We start from the raw sequence: 22,248 nt of genomic DNA, 5'->3' as shown, positions 1-22,248 counted from the left end.
CTAGGTCCTGCGTGATGTGAACTCCGAGGTATTTGAAGCTGTCCACTCTCTCCACTGGGCACTCGTTGATGACGGGGGTCTGGTAGTTCCTCTCCTGCTTTGTGCTGAAGTCCACTATCAGCTCCTTTGTCTTACTGACGTTTAGAAGGAGGTTGTTCCTCTGGCACCAGTTCTCCAGATTCCTAATCTCCTTCAGGTAGGCCGTCTCGTTGTTATCAGAGATCAGGCCCACCACGACGGTGTCGTCAGCAAACTTGATGATGGTGGTGGAGCTGGTAGTGGCCACACAGTCATATGTGTACAAAGAGTACAGCAGGGGGCTCAGAACACACCCCTGGGGGGCTCCAGTGCTGAGAGTGGTGGAGGCTGAGACATGTCCGCCCATCCTTACTGCCTGTGGTCTGCCAGTTAGGAAGTTGGAGATCCACTGACACATAGATGAGCTGAGTCCCAGATGCTCCAGCTTGGTGGTGAGTGTGGAGGGAATTATGGTGTTAAATGCAGAGCTGTAGTCTATGAAGAGCATTTTAACATAATTCCCCCTTCTAGTGTCCAAGTGAGTGAGTGATGTGTGGAGGAGATGAGAGATGGCATCGTCTGTGGAACGATTTGGACGGTAAGCGAACTGTAGTGGGTCCAGTGTGTCTGGTAGTGAAGAAATGATGAAGTCTCTGACCAGGCGTTCAAAGCACTTCATCACTACTGAGGTGAGGGCTACAGGGCGATAGTCATTGAGAGAAGCAGGGTGGGGTTTCTTCGGGACAGGAACAATGATGGACTCTTTGAAGCATGTGGGGATCACCGACTGAGATAGAGAGATGTTGAATATCTCAGTGAACACAGGAGCTAGCTGGTATGCGCAGTCTCTTAGGATACGACCTGGGATGCCGTCTGGTCCTGCTGCTTTCCTGGTGTTCACTCTCTTGAAGGCTCTCCTTACTTCATGCTCGGAGATGACGAGCACGTTTCCGGTGCTGGCAGCATCTTCCTGTCTGCAGCCGTTAGCGCCGCTAACACTAGCATTGTTGGAGACCTTAGCTGCAGCCTCGAAGCGAGCATAGAAAGAGTTCAGCTCGTCTGCCAGAGTCACGGCCGCGTTCGTCATACCGGTTGTTGGTGCTTTATAGTCCGTTATTGTCCTTAGTCCCCGCCACAGGCTCCTAGAGTCACTCTGTTGGAGTTGTGACTCTAGTTTCCTCCCGTAGCGCTGCTTCGCCTCTTTCACCGCCCTCCGCACGTTATATGACGCGGCTTTGTACGGGTCCATGTCCCCCGTCATGAGTCCCGTGTTGTAGGCAGCGGTGCGGGATCTCAGAGCGTCGCGGATGGTTTTATCCACCCACGGCTTCTGGTTGGGAAACGTTGTGATAGTCTTTGTCTCCACGGTATCATCTGCTAGTTTCCCGATGAATCCCACAACCGCTTCCGTAAACACGTTGACGTCATCGTCGGAGCTGTTCCTGAACATGCCCCAGTCTGCGTCATCGAGTGCGTCCTGTAACGCGGCCACCGATTGGTCCGTCCAGCGCGCGACCTTCCTCTGAACCGGAACTTCCTGTTTCAGCCTTTGTTTGTATTTTGGCATGAGGAAAATGGCGGCGTGATCAGATTTGCCAAACGGGGGGCGGGATTGTGCCTTGTAGCCGTCCTTGACCATAGTGTAGCAGTGGTCCAGTGTCCTTTCACCTCTGGTGGGGCAGGTGATGTGTTGATAAAAGTTCGGCGCTGCGCGTTTGAGGTTGGCGCTATTAAAGTCCCCCGTTACAATAAGCGCAGCGTCCCGGTGTTGTGTCTGGTGCTGTGTGAGTGCCTCATGCAGCTCGCATAAGGCGGTGACCGTGTCCGCTTGTGGTGGAATATAAACGGCACTTACAATGACCGATGTAAATTCCCGAGGTAGATAAAAAGGACGACACATGATGGACAGTAGTTCCAGATTTGGTGTGCAGGAGCGTGTGAGAGGAACAACGTTCGCACTGTTGCACCAGTTGTTGTTCACCATTAAACACACGCCGCCTCCCCTTGACTTCCCCGAGTCCCGTGTCCTGTCCATGCGGTGAACCGAGAAGAACTCGGCCGGCTGGATGGCGTGGTCCGGCACCGCTGGGTTCAGCCATGTCTCGGTGAAGCAGAGGAGATTGCAGTCCCGAATGTCTCTCTGGAACTTTACCCTGGCCCTGAGGTCGTCAAGCTTGTTCTCCAGTGACTGGACGTTGGCGAGCAGGATGCTAGGCAGAGGTGTGCGGTGTGCACGAGCTCTCAGCCTGTTCCTGACGCCGGCTCGCTTCCCTCTAGGCCGCCGCCGCTTCTCTTTGTTCTCCCTCGAGATCTCACTCGGCCAGCTCGGGTCCGGAGTTAAAAACTTCGAATTGTGAGTACATTGTATACCAATAGAAACAAGAGTGTCACTGTCATACCTAATGTACCCAATGGTGATGGTTTTGCCGATTTAGAAACGCTGAAAACTAACTTAAAAAACAAAGACAAAGAAAAAGTGGTCGGAGCAGTCGTGACGGCAGCCGACCTCACCGGCGCCATCTTACATCTTACATAATTTAAATCCTGAATCGTCTTTTAAATATAAATGTATTTTGCCAGAATCTCATAATCTCAGGTTAAAGCTCAGAAAACTTTTTCAACAACCACCAAACAGTAAATGAGAGCAGGTACACGGATTCCACACAAAGACGTAAACGCGGATGATCTGATATCGTCGTGTTGGTGTTGTTCCCAGATCATCATGAAAATGTTATTCCACGTTCAATATTGCAAGTGACCAATCATATTGTTGTGACGTTACTCTTTTAGTCAGCTTCCTTACTGATATAATCTGTAATAAAAATAGTGAACAGATTTCTGATATAATATATACTATATACTATAATATCACATCATGAAATTTTTTAAATAGAGATATTCACTTAATTTCAATATTTCCCTTGTCTTTATAGTTCGAGAAAATCACATTTTTATATCTCCTTTTGAACTGTTTTATGTTTGGACATTGCTTTAATTCCATATTCAAACTGTTCCACAGTTTCACTCCATGCACAGTAACACAAAAGCTTTTTCTTGTAGTACGCACCTTCCCTGTTTTGAAGTTACAAAAAACCCCTTAAATTATAACTTCTTTCAAAAAGGCATACTCTGAATATTACCTGGCAGTTCTTTATTTTTTGCTTTGAATAGAATTTGTGCTGCTTGGAATTTCACTAGATCGACAATTTTCAATATTTCAGACTGCAAAAATCGTGAGTTTGTATGTTCCCTATAACCTGCACTGTGGATGATTCGAACTGCTTTTTTTTGAAGAGTAAAAAGTGAAGGCAATGTGGTTTTATAGTTGTTGCCCCAGACCTCTGCACAATAGCTTATGTATGGTGAAATCAGTGAACAGTAGAGAATATGAAGTGATGTTCTGTCTAATACCTGCTTTGCCTTGTTTAGTATTGCAATGCTTTGTGATACTTTGGAATGAATGTATCTTACGTGAGGCCTCCAGTTAAGTTTTTCATCTATTATTACCCCCAGAAATTTATTTTCACTGACTCTTTCAATATCAACACCATTTATTTGAATCTTAGCATTAGTATTTAAACTACTATTTCCAAATGACATAAGTTTAGATTTATTCAAATTTAATGATAATTTGTTTTTATCAAGCCAGAACTTCACTTTACTTATTTCATTAGTCATATCCTCCAATAAATTCTGCATATCATCACCAGAGCAGAAGATGTTTGTATCGTCAGCAAAGAGTATTAATACTTTGGACACTTTACACCACAAGCAATGTCCATACATAAGGAGAATGACTGGATAAAGGGCATCTGGTATATTCATTGCTCACTCCTAAGTCACTTATAAGTACACCTCTGATGTTGACATCTGTACTGTTTGTGCCACATCATCACTTCTAGAACTGGTTGTTCTTTATCCTAAAGATAGTCTTAGGGTGTATGTTTGTCATGTCAAGTTTCAGATCTCAACATCACTGATGCTGAAATCTGCAACTTGACCATTACTTGCACCATTATTTAAACACTGAATTGTCCAAAAGTGTTCAAAAATTGATAACTGTAATCATAAGTCAAATAAACTGCCATTGTTACATCCTTTTGAGTGTAGTATTGTTGGCAACAGTAGGAAGGAAAAATTCCCTGTTAACAGGAAAAAACCTCCAACAGTACCATGCTCAGGGAGGGGCGACCATCTGCCGCCACCAGTTGGGGTGAGGGGAGAAAAACGGGACAAAATACTTGCTCTGAAAGAGAGCCAGAGATTAATAATAACTAATAATTAAATACAGAGAAGTGTATAAACACATAGTGGGTTGGAAAAGTGACTAAAGAAGAAACACTAAATGCATCATGGGAATTCCCCTGCAGCCTACACCTATTGCAGCATAAATAAGGGAGGTATCAGGGTCACCTGATCCAGCTCTGACTATATGCTTTAGCAAAAAGTAAAGTTTAAAGCCTAATCTAAAAAGTAGAGATAGTGTCTGTCTCCTGAATCCAAACTGGAAGCTGGTTCCACAGAAGAGGGGCCTGAAAATCAAAAGCTCTCCCTCCCATTCTACTTTTAAAAACTCTAGGAACAACAAGTAGGCCTGAAGTCTGACAGTGAAGTGCTCTAATAGCGTGACATGTTACTATAAGGTCATTAAGATGAGATGAGCCCTGATTATAAAAGACCTTGTATGTGAGGAACAGGATTTTGAAATTGATTCTGGATTTAACAGGGAGCCAATGAAGGGAAGCCAACACAGGATAAATATGCTCTCTCTTTCTATTCCCTGTCAGTACTCTTGCTGCAGCAGTTTGAATCAAATCAAACACTTTTCAGGAAGTTTATAGGACATCCTGATAATGATGAATTACAGTAGTCGAACATAGAAGAAGTAAATGCATGAACCAGTTTTTCGGCGTCACTCTGAGACAGGATGTTTCTAATTTTATAGATATTGTGCAAATGGAAGAAAGAGCCCTACATATTTGTTGAATGACTCCAAAATTCCTGACAGTGTTAATGCTGAAAACAAAGATACATTTAAATATAAAGATTGTTTTAAATACTTGGATGAAGAACCTTTGCAGCCATGAGTAAATAAACAACCCGGTTACTTATCGTCTACAGCTTCCAACAGCTATGAAGGTCAATCCCATTTTTCACGCCTCGCAGCTTAAGCGGCACGTTACATCCCCGCTGGTGCCTATTTGTTTAATGACTCCAAGATTCCTCACATTGGCAATGGGAAAAGATACATTTAAATATAAAGGTTTTTTTTTAATACTTGGATGAAGAAACTTTGCAGCCATGACTAAATGAAGTCTAAAAGTCAAGGACGTCATCAAATGTTTTTCCTCAATTAGACCTTTAATGGAGCCACCTTCAAATGCTGCTTGTTTGTGGCTCTTTCTGCATTCGCTTTTGTAATTAATAATGGAATACCATGCACTGTTGGGTTGAATGGCCATTAAGGAATATCTCATTTCTTTGTTATGAAAAAGTCTTGAGGTTCTTCTGCAATATCCATTTGTACTGTGAAGTGCTGTCCGATCAGTGTTGCAACATTTGGCTGAATGTGAGCAGAGAGATCTGTTCATTTCCCAATTTATTCTACTGCTTCTTTCAGCACTTACATCATCAATAAATTCTAGTGGCCTCATTTTGCTGGCAGCCACACATACCCACGCCATAATGCTGAAACATACTTTGGAGTCATGTGGTGTTGGAGGAAAAGGGCCCAAAATTCAGGCAATGACTGATAATATGAGTGAGAGTTTATTTACAAGTGGCAGAATGACAAAAACAGAAAATGAGAAGAGAGAAGCTACTGAACAAACCTAAACTGGGAAAACTAAATGGTGTTAGGAGTTGGGTTCTGGTTATGTGGTGTTTTTGTCTGTATGTGTTTTTTTTTTTTTGGTACCTCCCTTTTTGTATAGGTAGGCGGGGCAGTGAGTCACTGAACCTGGCACACCTGTTACTCATCAGATACTTTCTTCAGAAGTGTTCTTTAGGAGCTACCTGATAGAAGACTAGTGTCATAATGAGATGTTTAGTTGGGAGGGACTGGGGAGCGGATAGAATGTCTTTGAGGGCCATATACACCGGGTTGGTCAGATCACTGTTGGATTATGGGTGTGTAGCATATAACTCAGCAGCAGACACAACTCTGGTAAAGTTAGACCATATTCAGTATCAGGCACTACGAATTTGCACAGGTGCATTTAAAACAACTCCAACAGCAGCTTTACAGGTGGAGATGGGAGAGATGCCGTTGGGACTGAGAAGGGAGCAGCTCACACTTAATTATTGGGCTAATTTACAGGGCCACGGGCAGGATCACCCAACGCATGAAGTACTTAAGCCTTGCTGGGAGAAAGAAAGGAGGGAAAAGAAGAGCTTTGGATGGATTGTGGGGAGACAAGCGACAGCAGTTAATCTGGATCAGTTAGACATTAGTCACAGAGTGCCGTTACCGGCAGTACCTCCATGGCTACTTCCTGGTGCTACGGTAGACTTAACATTGTTGAACAAGAAGAATGAGGATAGGGCATTTCCTTTGAACTCTCATGCGGTACAGGTTTGCATTGACCAATATTATAGTTATGTTCAAATATATACAGACGCCTCGAAGAACACAACTGGTCAAACTGGTGTTGCAGTCGTGGTCCCAGAGTTTTCGGTGGAAATGGGTAGAAGGATTAGTGATGGGCTTTCTGTGTACACTGGGGAAATGATCGCAATATTATTGGCTGTTCAGTGGGTGGAGGACGTGAGACCTTTACATGCTATCATTTGATTCAAGTTCATCGTTGGTCAGTCTACAGCATAATCACTCAGACAGTAGAGCAGATGTTTTGGCGGAAATTCAGCAGTCACTTTTCCGGATACGCATGATGGGACTTGCTGTCGTGTTTTTGTGGGTGCCAGCACACTATGGTGTGTGGGCAAATGAAAAGGCAGATAGAGTAGCAAAGGAGGCCGTAAAACATGGGGTGGTTGACATGGCTGTTAGTTTTGGCCAAGCAGAGATAAGGAGTATGGTAAGACAAGATATGAGAGCAAGATGGCAAAAGCAGTGGGAGGAGGAAAGGAAGGGACGATGGTTGTATAAGATTCAAAGGAGGGTGGGAGGAATGAGGAATGCAGGACGGACTAGGAGGGAGGAGGTGATCATATCCAGACTGAGATTTGGACATACTGGCTTGAATAATACGTTATTCATGATTGGGAAACATAGTACTGGCAAATGTGATTACTGTGGGGTAGAGGAAACTATAGAACATGTCATGTTGCAGTGTCAGAGGTATCAGGTTGAGAGGAGACATTTGATTCAAACTCTTTGTAACCTAAAAATCAAACTGGATCTGGTTGAGTTGTTGCGGAAGGAATCGGGAAGTAAAAGTTATCAGGCCTTATTTCAGTTTTTAAAAGAGGGGAACCTGTTTGGCAGGATTTGAGAATTTTTTTTTTTTTTTTTTTTGGGCGTCGTTCCAGACCATACTCCATACCAGTTGGTGGCGGTAATGCACCTTTCACTTGTTTGCCAACCGCCAATATAACTGTAAGACAGAAGGAAAGACTAGTGTCGGACAGTGTTGCCAACTTAGCGACTTTGTCGCTATATTTAGCGAGTTTTCAGACCCCTTTAGCGACTTTTTTTCTAAAAAGTGACTAGCGACAAATCTGGCGACTTTTTCTGGTATTATTGGAGACTTATTTATGACGACTTTTTGACGTGCAAACGCGTATCGCTCTTACTCTCAACAAGCAGCGGTGCTGCCTTGAGCACCTCACCCGTGCCAAAGCGCTCATAGGTCATAGGCTGTGTCCCAATTCAGGGTCTGCATGCTTGAAGTACGCATTTCAAGTGCGGTTACGTCACCGCTACGCGACGACGGCTGTCCCAATTCGAAGTGTACTTCAAATGCATACTCCAAATGCGCCGTCGATTTCCCCAAGTATCAAGCGTGGTCCGGTGCACGCTTCGTGGTCCCATATATCCCACAATTCATAGCGCGGCGGTGGGTGTGGATAATTTTGCCGCAAAATACGGCAGAAGGGAGCGGCCGAAGAGGTTTTTTTTTCCTTCCAGACTTTATTGAACTTATAAAGCGAACAGTCAGTCATTCCAGTTCAGTTTGTACAGTAGACATACAAGGCAAATAACAGTAACAATATACAGTACAATGAAATAAGAAGGATAAATAAATAAAGCATAAAAAAAAGAAAAAAAGGGGGGGGGAATGTGACAGACTTCATAACAACTTTGTACTTGAAAGTTGTGACAGCTCATTCCTTAAAAATTTCTGAATGAATTTCAATCAATGATAAACCTTCTTTATTGGAAGTTAATTTAAGAGAGTTTAAGTAATATTTAATTTCAATCAAAAACAAATTAAATGATGGGGTTGAGTTTTGAAATTTACATTTATGTATATGGAATTTCCCTAATAAGATGGAGTGGCCGAAGAGTGAACTGTCAAAAATACTGAATATGACGTCACTTATTTATGTGCGAATGTTTAATAATTAAAGTCAGTCATATATTCACAAACACAACAAGCTGAAAGTCAGTGATATATGTATATGTGTGTACATATATATGTGTGTATACATATATGTGTGTATACATATATGTGTATATATATATATATATATATATATATACATATATATATATGTTCTAAATATTTGATTCCTTTACCACTCCAATCTGAAAAGTTTATCATATTATTGTTTTGTAATATGTCAGGGTTGTTCCAGATAGGTGTATGTTTGCATGGGATTAATGAAGACACCGTCAATTTTAGAAACTCCCACCATGCTGTCAGAGAAGAGCTGATGTTGATGCTTTTAAAGTATTCATGTCGTTGGATGTTTGAGCTGATAAATGTTAGGTCTGAGATCTCTAGATTATTGCAAAGTGCTTGTTCTACATCTAGCCAAGGTTCATCTAAGAGGGTATGTTTTAGCCATCCTGAGATAAACTGAAGCCTGTTGGCTAAGAAGTAGTGCTGAAAGTTAGGTAGTTCTAGTCCTCCTTTATCCTTGGTCTTTTGTAGTGTTTTTAAGCTTATACGTGGGGGTTTATTTTTCCAAAGGAATTTGGACATACATGAATCTAGAGATCTGAACCAATCTTGTGGCGGTTTAGTTGGGATCATTGAGAATAAATAATTTATTTTTGGTAAGACATCATTTTTATAGCGGCAACCCTTCCCATGAGTGATATGGGTAGACATTTCCACCTAGCCAGATCATCTTCTACCTTCTTTAAAAGTGGGATATGGTTTAATTTAGTTAGATCTGCAAGCTTGGGAGAAACATTAATACCTAAATATTTTATATTTCCCGATTGCAGTGGTGTAGAAGAGGAATTATGGAGGGAGCAATTAATCGGTAGGACTGTAGATTTTGACCAGTTAATTGAGTAATCTGATATTCTTGCAAAAGAGTTTATCAATTCAATCACCCCAGAGATATTGGTTTGTGAATTTTGGAGAAAGAGTAACATATCATCCACATAAAGGCTGATTTTATGCTCCACGTTCTTGCATTTTATGCCCTTAATTACTGAATTCTGTCTAATTGCTGCTGCTAGTGGCACCACTCCCTTTCAACATGTAAATGAATCAGAACGGTAGCAATATTGAAATGTATTGACTTTTGTTTAGTATTTTTTTCTCTCTCTTATCTTCTTTATTAAATCTACCTGTATATTGTTTGCATGTTTGAAATAAATGAACAAACAAACAAACAAACGATAAAGGCTTATATCCATACTAAGAATATGCTCGCTTGTACTTATTTACATTTAGAATCACCAACCTAATTAACGTAACCACATGCATGCCTTCTGGCTGTGAGAATTCTGAGTACCTGTACATGATTACCTGTTGTAATGCTATGTGTGCTGTTTTCATAATTCTGTAGATCATTAAACATAAACAGATGTTGCATGTAAAATGGCAATGGGTTTTTTAATAAGAAAAAGCGATTCCAGGCCTTTTAATGAAGTATATGTGGTAATAACAAAATGGCACTGAATACAAGCAGTCAGACAACTTCACATCATTCTTTTTACAAATAATTTGGTTTTTTTCTGGCACCCTTAAAAAATGGTAACTGTGACAATCTTCCACATGGGTATTTGCATTTTTCTCATTTAGTTTCCAAACTATTGAAGTCATTTACTTGTTTTCCAGTAACCAGGCTCATGTTGTCACACATAACTCGAGAAACAGTTCTTGCTGTTATAATGTAATGAATAAAGTATTTTTGATATTATTTGCAAACACACATGATTATGTTTGCTCGAAGCAAATCAGTGCTGCCAACACATTTATGGAACGTTTTTGTACCACTTATGGCAGAAAACTCTGGAACAGAGGTAAATTTTATATGTATAAAAAGAAGATAATCACATAATTTGAACAGTATTTAAATATTTTTCTGTGTATAACATACAGACAACAGCCTGCACACCAACTTTATAAACAAAGTATTATGTTGGTTGTCTTTTCTTCTGCCTCTCTGCTTTCACTTAAAATCAGCTGACTACCTGAAATGAATGGTGATATTATATGACTACATTTATTTGTCATGATTTTACATCTTAATATTTTCTGGTGGGTTAAATTATCTATAAATTTTTTTCACAAATCCAGACATTTTTTCTGCCACATGGTGCATCATTCCAGGAGTTTTCTCTTTTATAGAAATAGATTTCTCCACAATCTTCACCTCCATCAACATTGTTAGGCTCGCCGATGTACCAGAAGCTGAACACAAAAACAGAAAAAAAGACTAACCATTTTATACTGACACTGAAGTCATGGTATACTGAACTACGGTGGCCCCTAGAGACAAAGCACATGCAAACTCCAAAACACTTGCAAACTCCAAAACACATGCAAACCCCAAAACACTTGCAAATTCTAAAACACAACGGAAGTGCTCCAGGACGCTAGGGGCAGTGTTGAGCTTTTGTTACCTAGTAACTACACAAGCCAGGAAGTACCAATGACCGGATTTGGGGTCTGCAGCCTTAAAGGCCGCATTTTAAGGCCGATTACGTCACAGCGATACGACCAAGGCTGCTCGAAATGCGGCCCTCAAATGCGCCATTAATTTCGCAGAATTTTAAGGATGGGTCGGTGTAGCCTTCATGGCCCAACATATCCCAGACTTCATAGCGCAGCGGTGGTGTGGATAATTTTGCCGAAAAAAAGCGGCGGAAGCGAGCGGACGAAGAGTAAACTTTCAGAAGTAAGTACTGAATATTATGTCACTTATTTATGCGCAAATGTTTTTATAATGAAGAACATTAAAACATTACTGTTGGCCACATGTCGGGAAAGTTATGTGACATTAGCGATGTTTGTACTAACTTGGTTTTAAAGCCTTTCCTTCAAAATATACGCCGTTCAATAGTTGACTTTAATCTTACAGAGAATGTGATGATTTATGGATAATTAAAGTCAGTCATATATCCACAAACACAACAAGCTGAAAGTTAGTGATGCTGCTCGGTTTGCAGTCCTGAATATCACGGCACAAGCAGGATTCACTGCACTGTTAATGTTAGCTATGTTATATTGCTGCCTCTGTTCGGTGGTGTCGAGCCAAACAGACTTTAACGTGTTTGAACGAGCTGACGGTTCACTCGTTAAGCTGAAAGAAAGATGCTTTAATCACAGGAGTCACACATGTGTCCACTGTACCATCTGGGAACTCTTCTTGTTTCGTAATAACACAATCCTCCTTCTTTTGTGCTGTTTTGTAGCAGTGTATACACCTGAGACTGTCACCTGTCTGTCTGTCCTGCACTCTCTCTCTTTTTCTTTCTCTCTGATTGTGTAATAAAAGTATGAACATTCATTAATAAGTCACACTTGTGTTTGAATCCTGCAGCTTATCACACATTTGATTTCCATGTGTGACAACTGCAAGTGTCCAGAGTGAGGACAGACTGAGGGACCCACTGCTGCACATCATCTGTGAGGCTTTGCACCCCTGATGATCCACCAGGACAAACTCAGCAGTGTGTGAGGAAGAGGAGGAGGAAGAGCCAGCAGCAGCTGACAGATGGAGAGAATAGACAGACTGTTCCCTGTTTGTGAAGGACTGCTAGGAAAGTTTAAATAACTAATTTTCTGTCCTGAATCAGTCTTATTAGGTAATGTTCAAGTAATTGTATCATTCCAGTGTTTTCAGTGTGGGAGAAAGTACTCAGGGCCTTCAAGTTACACACTATGAAAGGCAGCAACAAGTTTAATATTCAGAAACCTAAAGTATGTATGAGCAGCAGAATGGAGCTAAAAATAAATGTTTGTTTCAGTTCTATGAAGCTTTGAGTATTTTGGATTATTAGCACTGCTGTGTTTGTTGCATCATATTGCTGTAATTGTTTATATGCTTTATATATTCTGAGGTAAGTTGATCTATAGTGTTACATCACATTCTATAAGGATGTTATGTGTTTGTAGACTTTCTGCCCAGTTTGACCCATTTAGCAGAAGTCAGCCTGTTTAAGGCTCTGATATCTATTCTGTATGACTTAAAGCAGTTATGACATGGTCTGATTTTCACACCCAATAAAGGAATATTTAATATATCAGTCTACTCTTCATTTTATCAGAAACAGTTATCACAGCTCGTACATTTTCTTTTTATAAATATATGTAAGCAATGAGCCAAATTTAGTAATGCCAACATACTGAAGGAACAACATTTGTCTCTTATATATGATACACCTATATATGCACTGTCAAAGATACTTGTCTTTGAGTGAAGATTTAAGGTGATAAGACATAAATAACTGCAACTTGAATCTGTACTGAGGCTCAGTATTTGACATGAGTTCATGTTCACTGCTGTAATAGCCAATAATGATTAATATAATAACTATAATATTGGCCATATTATATTTACATTACCAAAGTGATATGACTTTAGTCTCATGAACAACATTAGCTAATTGTTATTTACTAACTAATCTTAAATGACTGTTCAGTACAGAAATGAAGCCCAAAAATCATGTTTTACTGTCCTGTGGTCTCAGCCTCAGATACTTATCAAATCACACAAAGCTCTTATAGAAACAAACAAACAAATGAACAAAATATGTTCTCCTTCATTTCTGTCAAGCCAAGTTGTATGACACGTTTCCAGCGGTTAGTATCATGGTTGCTAGGCAACCTGGGAAGCGCGACGGAGACTACACTGTCCCATACAGACACACTTGCCGTTTATTTTGCAAATCGAGCTCAACACTGCCCCTAGCGTCCTGGAGCACTTCCGTTGTGTTTTGGGGTTTGCATGTGTTTTGGAGTTTGCAAGTGTTTTGGAGTTTGCATGTGTTTTGGAGTTTGCAAGTGTTTTGGAGTTTGCAAGTGTTTTGGAGTTTGCAAGTGTTTTGGAGTTTGTACGTGCTTTGTCTCTAGGGGCCACCGTACTGAACAAACACCTACACACAAGGACAAGAATTTACACCTACACTTTATCTTAAAATGCAAGTTACCAATAATAATTTATGAAAGAGTCATGTAACAAACATAAAGTGTGAAACCTGATGGTAGGTGTAGTCCCATCCACCCATTTCCATGTCTGTTCTTTTTCTGCGTCAGTCAGTCCAATCCATGTCCGATTTTTAAACTCTCTTATGAAGTTCTTATTCACAGAAAAAGAAATGAACAATAATATAAAATACATCTGAGTTTTACACTTTTGTCTTTGTGTCTCAGAAACAGATTTTGCTCCTATATACTGTACCTGTTCCTCTCTGCTGTTGATAATCACCAGGTCTGCCCCTCTCTGCAGACAGTCCTCTCTGCTGTCATTCCAGGTGTTTTCAGTAGATGAAACGTAATATAAACTGTGTTTGAAGTATATCCATCCTTGTTGGATATAGCGAGCTGCAAAGGACAGTAAAACTGAACCTTCAAAATTATGCTCAAGAAAATAACAAACAGCAATGATAATAATGATAATACTGTTTAGCGTTACACTCACCTAATTCATTCATTTTAATGTCTTCTTCTTTAGTCAAGTTTTTAATAATGGCCTCACAATCTGGTGTTGTTGTTGTATCAGAACTGTCTGTAAGAGCAAACATTTCCTTAAGTAACTACACCACCAGAGTGCCACATGAATGAACCTGATTCAAGTTAAATTCATTGCAATTCTTCAAACTGTAACAGTAATTCTCTGTCATTCTGTTCTTATATTATTCAGATGGTGAATTTATGGTCACATTACAAAGAAAATGTAAATTGACTCACAAAAAGGCAGTCGCAGTGAAATGTTGAGTGTAGCTTGAAGAATACACAGAAGTGCAAAGCTCAAAGCAACCAGTCTGCAGAGTTTTCTTTCTGTGTGCAGGAATCAAACAGATAAGAAAATTACATTTATTGTCATTATATCAGAATGTAAAATGAAAATTATGCTGCACTGCCAGGATATGGACTCATGCATAATAATAATACTATAAACACCAACATGAGAATAAAAAATGTATTGAGGGATAAATAAAGAGAAAGTACAAATGGGTTTAGTGGTTTTTGAGTTCAGTGTGGTTACATTTGTAGGGTAAGAACTGTTCAGGAATCATTTGGTGTGACTTTTTATGCATCTGTATCTCTTACCAGATGTGTATTAGCAGACTGATAAAAGAGCATTAGTTGGTGTGCTAAACCATAAAGATTGCACAGATCACAGGTTTAAAAAACCATCTTAGAAATGTATATTTAAAGATGGAATATTGACTGCATTCATTTCCTGGATTGTCAGTAGCGGCTCCTCGAAAAGCAAGTCTACGACACATCTGTTTGAACAACACCAGTTAATCTGTGACACCAGGTAATCTGAAACACAGGGGGCAGGGTGGCAAAGTCAATAAGGATGCTGACAGCTGTGGCTTGTAGGGATGAGACCAGCGGGCCAAAATATTGACTCTGTTTATTTCCTGGTTTTTCAGTAGAGGCCGCTGAAAACGCGTAGTATTTTCTCTGAACACCGGACGATACCATTTTTTACGGGACGGTTAGCAACTACTAACCGTATGAATAAAATAAAGTTCACTATCAGTAACATTGTAGCACCCACCCAGCTGCACACTCCGTCGTGCTAGCTGGTACGCAGTACGAGTTATTGTAACTGACAGTAAAAACTTAGCACAACGAAAATAAACTACACCCAGGGCTGGACTGGGACAAAAAATTGGCCTGGGCATTTTGACTAGAGACCGGCACCCCAGGTATTATAGGAAAAGCTATAAAGCCTTTGAATGAAAACAGACGCTGTTGTGAAAGTGATGTACACTGTCTTGGTGGTATATGTATGATTTCTATACATTTTACGTCAGATAAAAACTTTGGTTGTAATCTTCAGATAATTATTTAATGAAAGCGAGACATTTTAAATGAGAATAAGAACGTATTTCTTTGTGCCCCCTTTTCCCTGTTAATGCCCTACCTGGCAAAACCTGGCAAAACTTTGCTAGATCCGCCCCTGCACAGTTACCAGCTGTCAGCGTAAAAAAGGATCCTGGTGTTATTTGTCTCTCAGAAACAGTTCATAACTTCCCTTTAACTCATTCATGTAACCTAAAAGGTGAACCCGTTTGTCCATCACCGGTTCAGCTCTGATGATTCAGTAAGGACATCTCCTGGATCCATCTTCATGTTTCCCTCTCACCACAAATCCAAACCATATCATGACCAGCAGCTTTTTTGCAGCTGTGGCTCCAGCAAACATCAGCTGATACTTGAAATTAATATTAAATAAATTCTAACAACAGCTGATCAAGCTTAAACATGCTGCTGTTGTTTAACGCGACATCCGCTGGTTTCCTCTTTCTGGCGCAAAGTGGGCGATAAACAAGAGAGAAAAGCTGATCAGCTGATCATTGATCAGTTTCATGATCATATTAATTGAAGTAGAAACAGGAGAGGGAGGGGAAAGAATGAATGAAGAGGAGGCAGCTGACAGCGTAAAGACAGAATAAATCCAGCTTTGTGTCTTTTTCCATCCTAGTGAAGTACAGGACAAACTGTGTTCCTTTTCAGCTCAATACGAAACGCGTAATATTTTCTCTGAATGCGGGACGATTCCGTCTTTTTACGGGACGGTTGGCAACTCTACTAACTAACCTTATGAATAAAATAAAGTTCACTATCAGTAACATCATAGCACCCACCCAGCTGTATAGAAACTCCGTCATGCTAGCTAGTACGCAGTACGAGTTATTGTAACTGACTGTAAAAAGTCAGCACAACGAAAATAAACTCCACCTAAACTTGGTTCATATCTGACCCAGATAGACTGCAGGTCATAACTTCTTCCCTGAAGTTCAGTTCACCTGACACTCGGGCCAGCGGCTGCCTCGGGTCTCTCCTTCTCCTGCCTCCCCTTTCTCTCATCCACCTGCTGTCCTCCACCACTTGCTAATGTTACTGAATCTGTGGAAGCTCCGCAATAGCCACCACCAAACAACTGAGTTATTTTTACACACCGGCCAGCATCTGACCAATCCACCACCTTTCATTGTTTATACCGTTACCAGAAAAAAAAAAAAAAAATCATCGGCCCATAACAACGAAAAATCACCATCGGCCCACCGGGCAAATGCCCGGTATGCCCAATCGCCAGTCCAGCTATGACTACACCTAAACTTGGTTTATATCTGATCCAGATAGACTGCAGGTCATAACTTCTTACCTGAAGTTCACCTGACACTCGGGCCAGCGGCCGCCTCGGGTCTTTCCTCCTCCTGCCTCCCCTTTCCCTCATCCACCTGATGGGTGGATGAGGGAAAGTTATTACTCGGACTGGGTGATATATTGTACGGAGCCCCGCAGGGGACATGGGAGAAAAAAAAATTAAGACGGACTTTTGCGAGATCTCGCAAAACTAACTCGGGATCTCGCAAAACAAACTCGGGATCTCGCAAAACTTTTCCGAGATCTCGCAAAAGTTTAATACAGCCGGGAGGAACACCGCTTTCCCGGCACATTGTGCTTTGACCTCCCGGTCGGCTTCGAGCCGGCATCCGAAGAATGCGGCTAAAACTTTTGCGAGATCTCGCAAAAGTTTTGCGAGATCCCGAGTTTGTTTTGCGAGATCTCGCAAAAGTTTTGCGAGATCCCGAGTTTGTTTTGCGAGATCTCGCAAAAGTCCGTCTTAATTTTTTTTTCTCCCATGTCCCCTGCAGGGCTCCGTAATATTGAGATTTTTAATACATTGATATATTTTTAGACGAGATATGAGATGTGAAAATATAGTCTATGTTACGTTATAATTATACTTGTGGAACCGCAAGTTTGTCTCTCTTTCGTCCACTATTGTCTCTACGCAAAGTTACTCTGCCTCGCCTCTCTCCTTCACTGAACACAACTCCCCCTCCCCCATTGCTTCACCTGCAGGCAACGACAAGATGGACACAGAAGCTATCAAAGAGGATAACACGTTAGCGTTGCGGTTAGCGTTAGCAGTTAGCTTGTTAACGCATCGACGGCGTGCAGCTAGCAGTACTAGTGTTTTCACCATTTACAACAGCGCCATAAAGTGCAAAATAAAAAGTGTGTGAAACTGTATGCTGTATCCCAGACCGCGAAGTCTTCCAGCCTTCTGCCCCGAAACAAACTACCTTACAAAACTCGTATACCGTATTTTTCCGACTATAACCGTACACTAAAATCTTTTCATTTTGTCAAAAATCGACAGTGCGCCTTTTTTATGAATTCTGGTTGTGCTTACTGACCGCGAACTGATTTTATGTGGTACATGGCGGGCAGCAATCTGTCAAAAACTGTTTTAGTGCGACTTTGGTAAGCTGCGAAGCTGCACTGCTTGATGGATTGTGGGAGCATTACGGCTGCGGTAGTCAGGAGCCTTGCAGAGTAATATTACCGTAATAATACCGTATTGTGTGTGTGTATTAGGACCACAAATGGTACCTGTTAAGAGACACGGTTACGAAGCAGATTTCAAACTCCAGGCTGTCAGTCGCGCAGTAGAACTTGGGAACAAAGCAGCTGGGAAATCTGTTTGTCTTTGTTATTATGCTCAGCGTATTTTTAGTTTACATTTTGACTGCACAATTGTGAGCTTTTTGTTATGCACAAAAACAACATTGTTTTACTTTATTTATGGAGCATTATTATTTAATAATTGCTGATAATTTATTTCTGACCAATTTTTTGATGTACATCTGCGCTGTATGTTAATAAAAGTGCCTGTGTGAGATCTGGGACACAGCATGACTGAGAACTCTCTTTTTGTTCCTACTATATGGCTTTAAAGAAATATCAAGATATATATTGTATATCGCCATCCAGCTAAAGGATATCGAGATATGAATTTTGGGCCATATCGCCCAGCCCTAGTTATTACACTTCAGCCAGCATCTGGCCAATCCACCACCTGTCATTGTTTATAATGTTCGAAAGTAACAAAAAAAAAGAAAGGAAAAAAAAAGAAAAATCATCTACTGGGGTCCTATGGCACTATTTATTCTTGTCTGATTATTTAAGACCGTGTATGCGAGGAGAAGGATTTTGAATTAGATTCTGGAATAAACAGGGAGCCAATGAAGGGAAGCCAATATATGAGAAATATGCTCTCTTTTTCTAGTCCCTGTCAGTACTGTTGCTGCAGCATTTTGGATCAACTAAAAGCTTTTCAGGAAGTTTTTAGGATATCCTGATAATAATGAACTACAGTAGTCCAGCCTAGAAGTAGTAAATGCATGAACTAGTTTTTCAGTGTCACTCTGAGACCAGATGTTTCTAATTTTAGTGATATTAGGCAAATGGAAGAAATCAGCCCTACATATTTGTTTAATACCTGCACTGAAGGACAAAAATGACTCCAAGGTTCCTCACAGTGTTCCTCGAGGCCAAGATAATGCCATCCAGAGTAAGAATCTGTTTAGTATGGAAGAGGATTAGGGCCACCGGGGGAAAAAAAGTGGGCACATCTTTTTTTCTTTTCCAGAATTCTGAGAAAAACGTCAGAATTCTGACTTTAATCTCAGAATTCTGGAAAAGAAAAAACAGACGTGCCCACTTTTTTGCCCCGGTGGCCCTAATCCTCTTCCGTAGATTAGAGACCATATTTCTGCATTTTTTCAGGCAAAGTACAATGACCTCAGTTTTAGCTGAATTTAGAAGAAGAAAGCCCTGATACTGAGGTCTTTAAAAGAAGAAGCTATTCAATATTTTATAATTATTAAATAAAATTATTACATAATTTTAATTGTGTTAGTGGTTGAAAAAATAAACTTTGAATGCAGTTTATTCCCTAATAGTTTGTTTAAAAAAAAAAAATCCTCCACCTGATTCCAAGAATATCTACCAAGGTGGGGTTTTCAGTGCAAACTCATACTTAAAGCTAGAATAAAACATATACATTGACAGCATGAAAATCTTATAAATAAATTGATTTACTTACTACTGGTCGAAGTATCAGCTCCATTTTCACAATCCATGTCAGATTCGTATTTAAGAACAAACTTATTTTGCTGTGGTATGGCAAAGGCATATAGTGAGAAAATGCAGAACTAATCAATAACCTTCATCTATCTTTCTTTCTTCCGTTTTTGACAACATCGGCACACAGCTTCCTGTACACAGAATACATCTACCCCTTCTCCCTTATCAGATCAACTCAGTTTCCAATTTCCACTAAGATAAAAACATTCATATATATCTACTTTTAAATATGAGACGGCAGCATGCTGAGATAGTTTACTAGTTTTTATTGTACTCAGCTACTCCCTTTGCTTCAAGTAAGAGACAGCTGGCTTGGTAGAATGTCCAGGAGGCAGGTACAGGACATCTACTCACTACCTCGCAGTGATTTCTGTGGACAGTTACTTATTGGCACAACTGGACATGATGTGAACGTTATACTAAAAAGCTGGAATGTTAAAACCTGAGTAAAAACAGCTTATATTTTAGGGGGCTACTGTGGTGTCATCAGCAAACTTGATGAGGTTGTTGTTGTGGGCCAAACTGCAGTTGTGGGTGTAGAGGCAAAACCTCTGTTTTTATAAAAGTGCTCTCACTAACTAATGATCAGTTATTTAAGTGCATTTGAATAGTAGCACGTAGCTGTTTACCTATAGTCTAAATCTATAGTCTGTAACAGGGGTGGGCAATTCCAGGCCTCAAGGGCCGCTGTCCTGCAGGTTTTAGCTCTCACCTTGGGTCAACACACCTGAATCACATGATTAGTTCGTTACCAGGCCTCTGGAGAACTTCAGGACATGTTGAGGAGCTAATTTAGCCATTTAAATCAGCTGTGTTGGTTCAAGGAAACATCTAAAACCTGCAGGGACACCGGCCTTCGAGGCCTGGAGTTGCCCACCCCTGGTCTATAAGGTGTACAGACCTGCATAGAGTTCATATTCATATATAAGATATGACATACACATACAAGCATCCAATCACACTTCCATACAAAGGTTGCTGAGTTCCACAATGATCCAGGATTATTAAAACAAAAGGAAAATGTTTAAACAACATAGCCACCTATAAAATCTTTTTCTGCATTTTTTTTAAACAAATCACCAATAAATCTGATCAAAAGGAATGAAAAGTTTGTCTTATATAATATAAAGTTCTTTATAAGAAAACTGAAATCCAGTCCTTTTCATGTCATATACAGTTTATTAGTAAAATGGCTGATTCAGAACGGCTTTGCCAAATTTAACTGAGGTTACAGTGCTAACCACAGCAAGAAGTTTACTTAATGAGTAACACATCAAAGTACTCTGCCTGCCACATTGTTGTCTTGGCAACAAAATATAGTTACAATTGTTATTATTTAGTATGTAGTAGTACGCTAATACTGTCTTACAGAGAAATAAAGTTCAGTCGGATATCTGCAAACTATATACAAACATGCCTTTTTAGCTAAAACTGGTAAATGCATCTTAATATAACCATGTTAGTTTTACATAGTCAGAGGTTTTCTTGTTCACACACTTGAGCAGTTTTCACTGTTGCAGCAATTTATTAATACACAGCAAAGTCCCTGATTTGTCCTTCTTTGTAAAAGAAATTTCACAGTGCTGCTAACAGTATTGCCAACTTAGCGACTTTGTCGCTATATTTAGCGAGTTTTCAGACCCCCTTAGCGACTTCTTTTTCTAAAAAGCGACTAGCGACAAATCTGGCGACTTTTTCTGGTATTATTGGAGACTTATTTATGACGACTTTTTGACGTGAAAGAGCGTGTTGCTCTTACTCTCACCAAGCAGCGGTGCTGCCGTGGGCACCTCACCCGTGCTAAATCGCCCGCGGGCGGAGGATCCCTCTGCCTGGGAGGGATGTGAGATGGGCAAATAAACTGAATCATTTCTTCAACAGATTTGATTCAGCCATGAGGCAGTCTGCAACATCGGCTGCAGACTCACCCACCCCCACTGCTGCTGTTCCACCTCAGACACTTCACACCTCCTCTATTCACCCTGCTCACTCCCCCCCACCCCCAACTGCAGCATCCAATACACACTCAACACAAGGCTCCAGCCTGTCTCTCTCAACCACCCAGGTTAGGAGGGAACTGAGGAGGATTAATGGCAAGAAGGCAGCGGGTCCAGATGGCATCAGCTCGAGGGTCGTCAGGTCCTGCGCGGACCAACTGTGTGGGGTGATGGAGCACCTCTTCAACCTGAGCCTGAGGTTGGGAAGAGTCCCACAGCTCTGGAAAACCTCCTGTGTTGTACCAGTGCCAAAGACTTCACGCCCCAAGGACCTCAACAGCTACAGGCCGGTGGCTCTGACATCCCACCTGATGAAGACCCTGGAGCGGTTGGTCCTGGCTCAGCTTCGGCGCCTAATAAGCTCATCACTGGACCCACTTCAGTTTGCCTACCAGCCTGGCATTGGAGCGGATGATGCCGTCATTCACCTCCTACATCGTTCCCTCGCTCACCTGGAGACCGCTGGAAGCACTGTGAGAATCATGTTCTTTGATTTCTCCAGTGCCTTCAACACCATTCTTCCCTCGGTTCTAAAGGACAAGCTGGTGAACTCTGGAGTGGACCATCACCTCACTACCTGGATCCTGGACTACCTCACCGACCGACCACAGTATGTGAGGACTCAGGGCTGTGTGTCGGACAGGGTCGTCTGCAGTACGGGGGCCCCACAGGGAACGGTTCTGGCTCCGTTCCTCTTCACCATCTACACTGCAGACTTCTCCCACAATTCCACCCAGTGCTTC

At 41.1% G+C, this 22,248-nt stretch overlaps 1 protein-coding gene across 1 annotated transcript; it reads right to left on the bottom strand.

Moving 5' to 3' along the window:
• Positions 1-9,695: 9,695 nt before the first annotated feature.
• LOC120729232 (CD209 antigen-like protein A) lies at positions 9,696-19,636 on the bottom strand. The gene is made up of 6 exons (XM_040024774.1): positions 19,468-19,636; positions 14,298-14,387; positions 14,029-14,115; positions 13,789-13,931; positions 13,586-13,686; positions 9,696-10,796 (listed from the first exon to the last, which is right to left on the bottom strand). The coding sequence occupies exons 1-6, from the start codon at positions 19,502-19,504 to the stop codon at positions 10,658-10,660; spliced, it is 597 nt and encodes a 198-aa protein (XP_039880708.1). The 5' UTR covers positions 19,505-19,636; the 3' UTR covers positions 9,696-10,657.
• Between the last annotated feature and the right edge of the window lie 2,612 nt (positions 19,637-22,248).

The sequence above is a fragment of the Simochromis diagramma genome, unplaced genomic scaffold (genome assembly GCF_900408965.1).
Source record: "Simochromis diagramma unplaced genomic scaffold, fSimDia1.1 OVJJ01000302.1, whole genome shotgun sequence".
In the NCBI taxonomy this organism is placed as follows: Eukaryota; Metazoa; Chordata; class Actinopteri; order Cichliformes; family Cichlidae; genus Simochromis; species Simochromis diagramma.
Note: the sequence above shows the minus strand (reverse complement) of the source record. Positions and strands in the feature narration are given on the sequence as shown.

Bases quoted from the DNA above. Each gene is read 5' to 3' on its own strand.
- LOC120729232 (XM_040024774.1), bottom strand. From the start codon at position 19,504: ATGGATTGTGAAAATGGAGCTGATACTTCGACCAGTA. The intron at 13,687-13,788 runs GTACAGTATATA...TCTGTGAATAAG, and splicing joins TCAACAGCAGAGAGGAACAG to AACTTCATAAGAGAGTTTAA. The intron at 10,797-13,585 runs GTTTCACACTTT...TTTTGTGTTCAG, and splicing joins GGGACTACACCTACCATCAG to CTTCTGGTACATCGGCGAGC.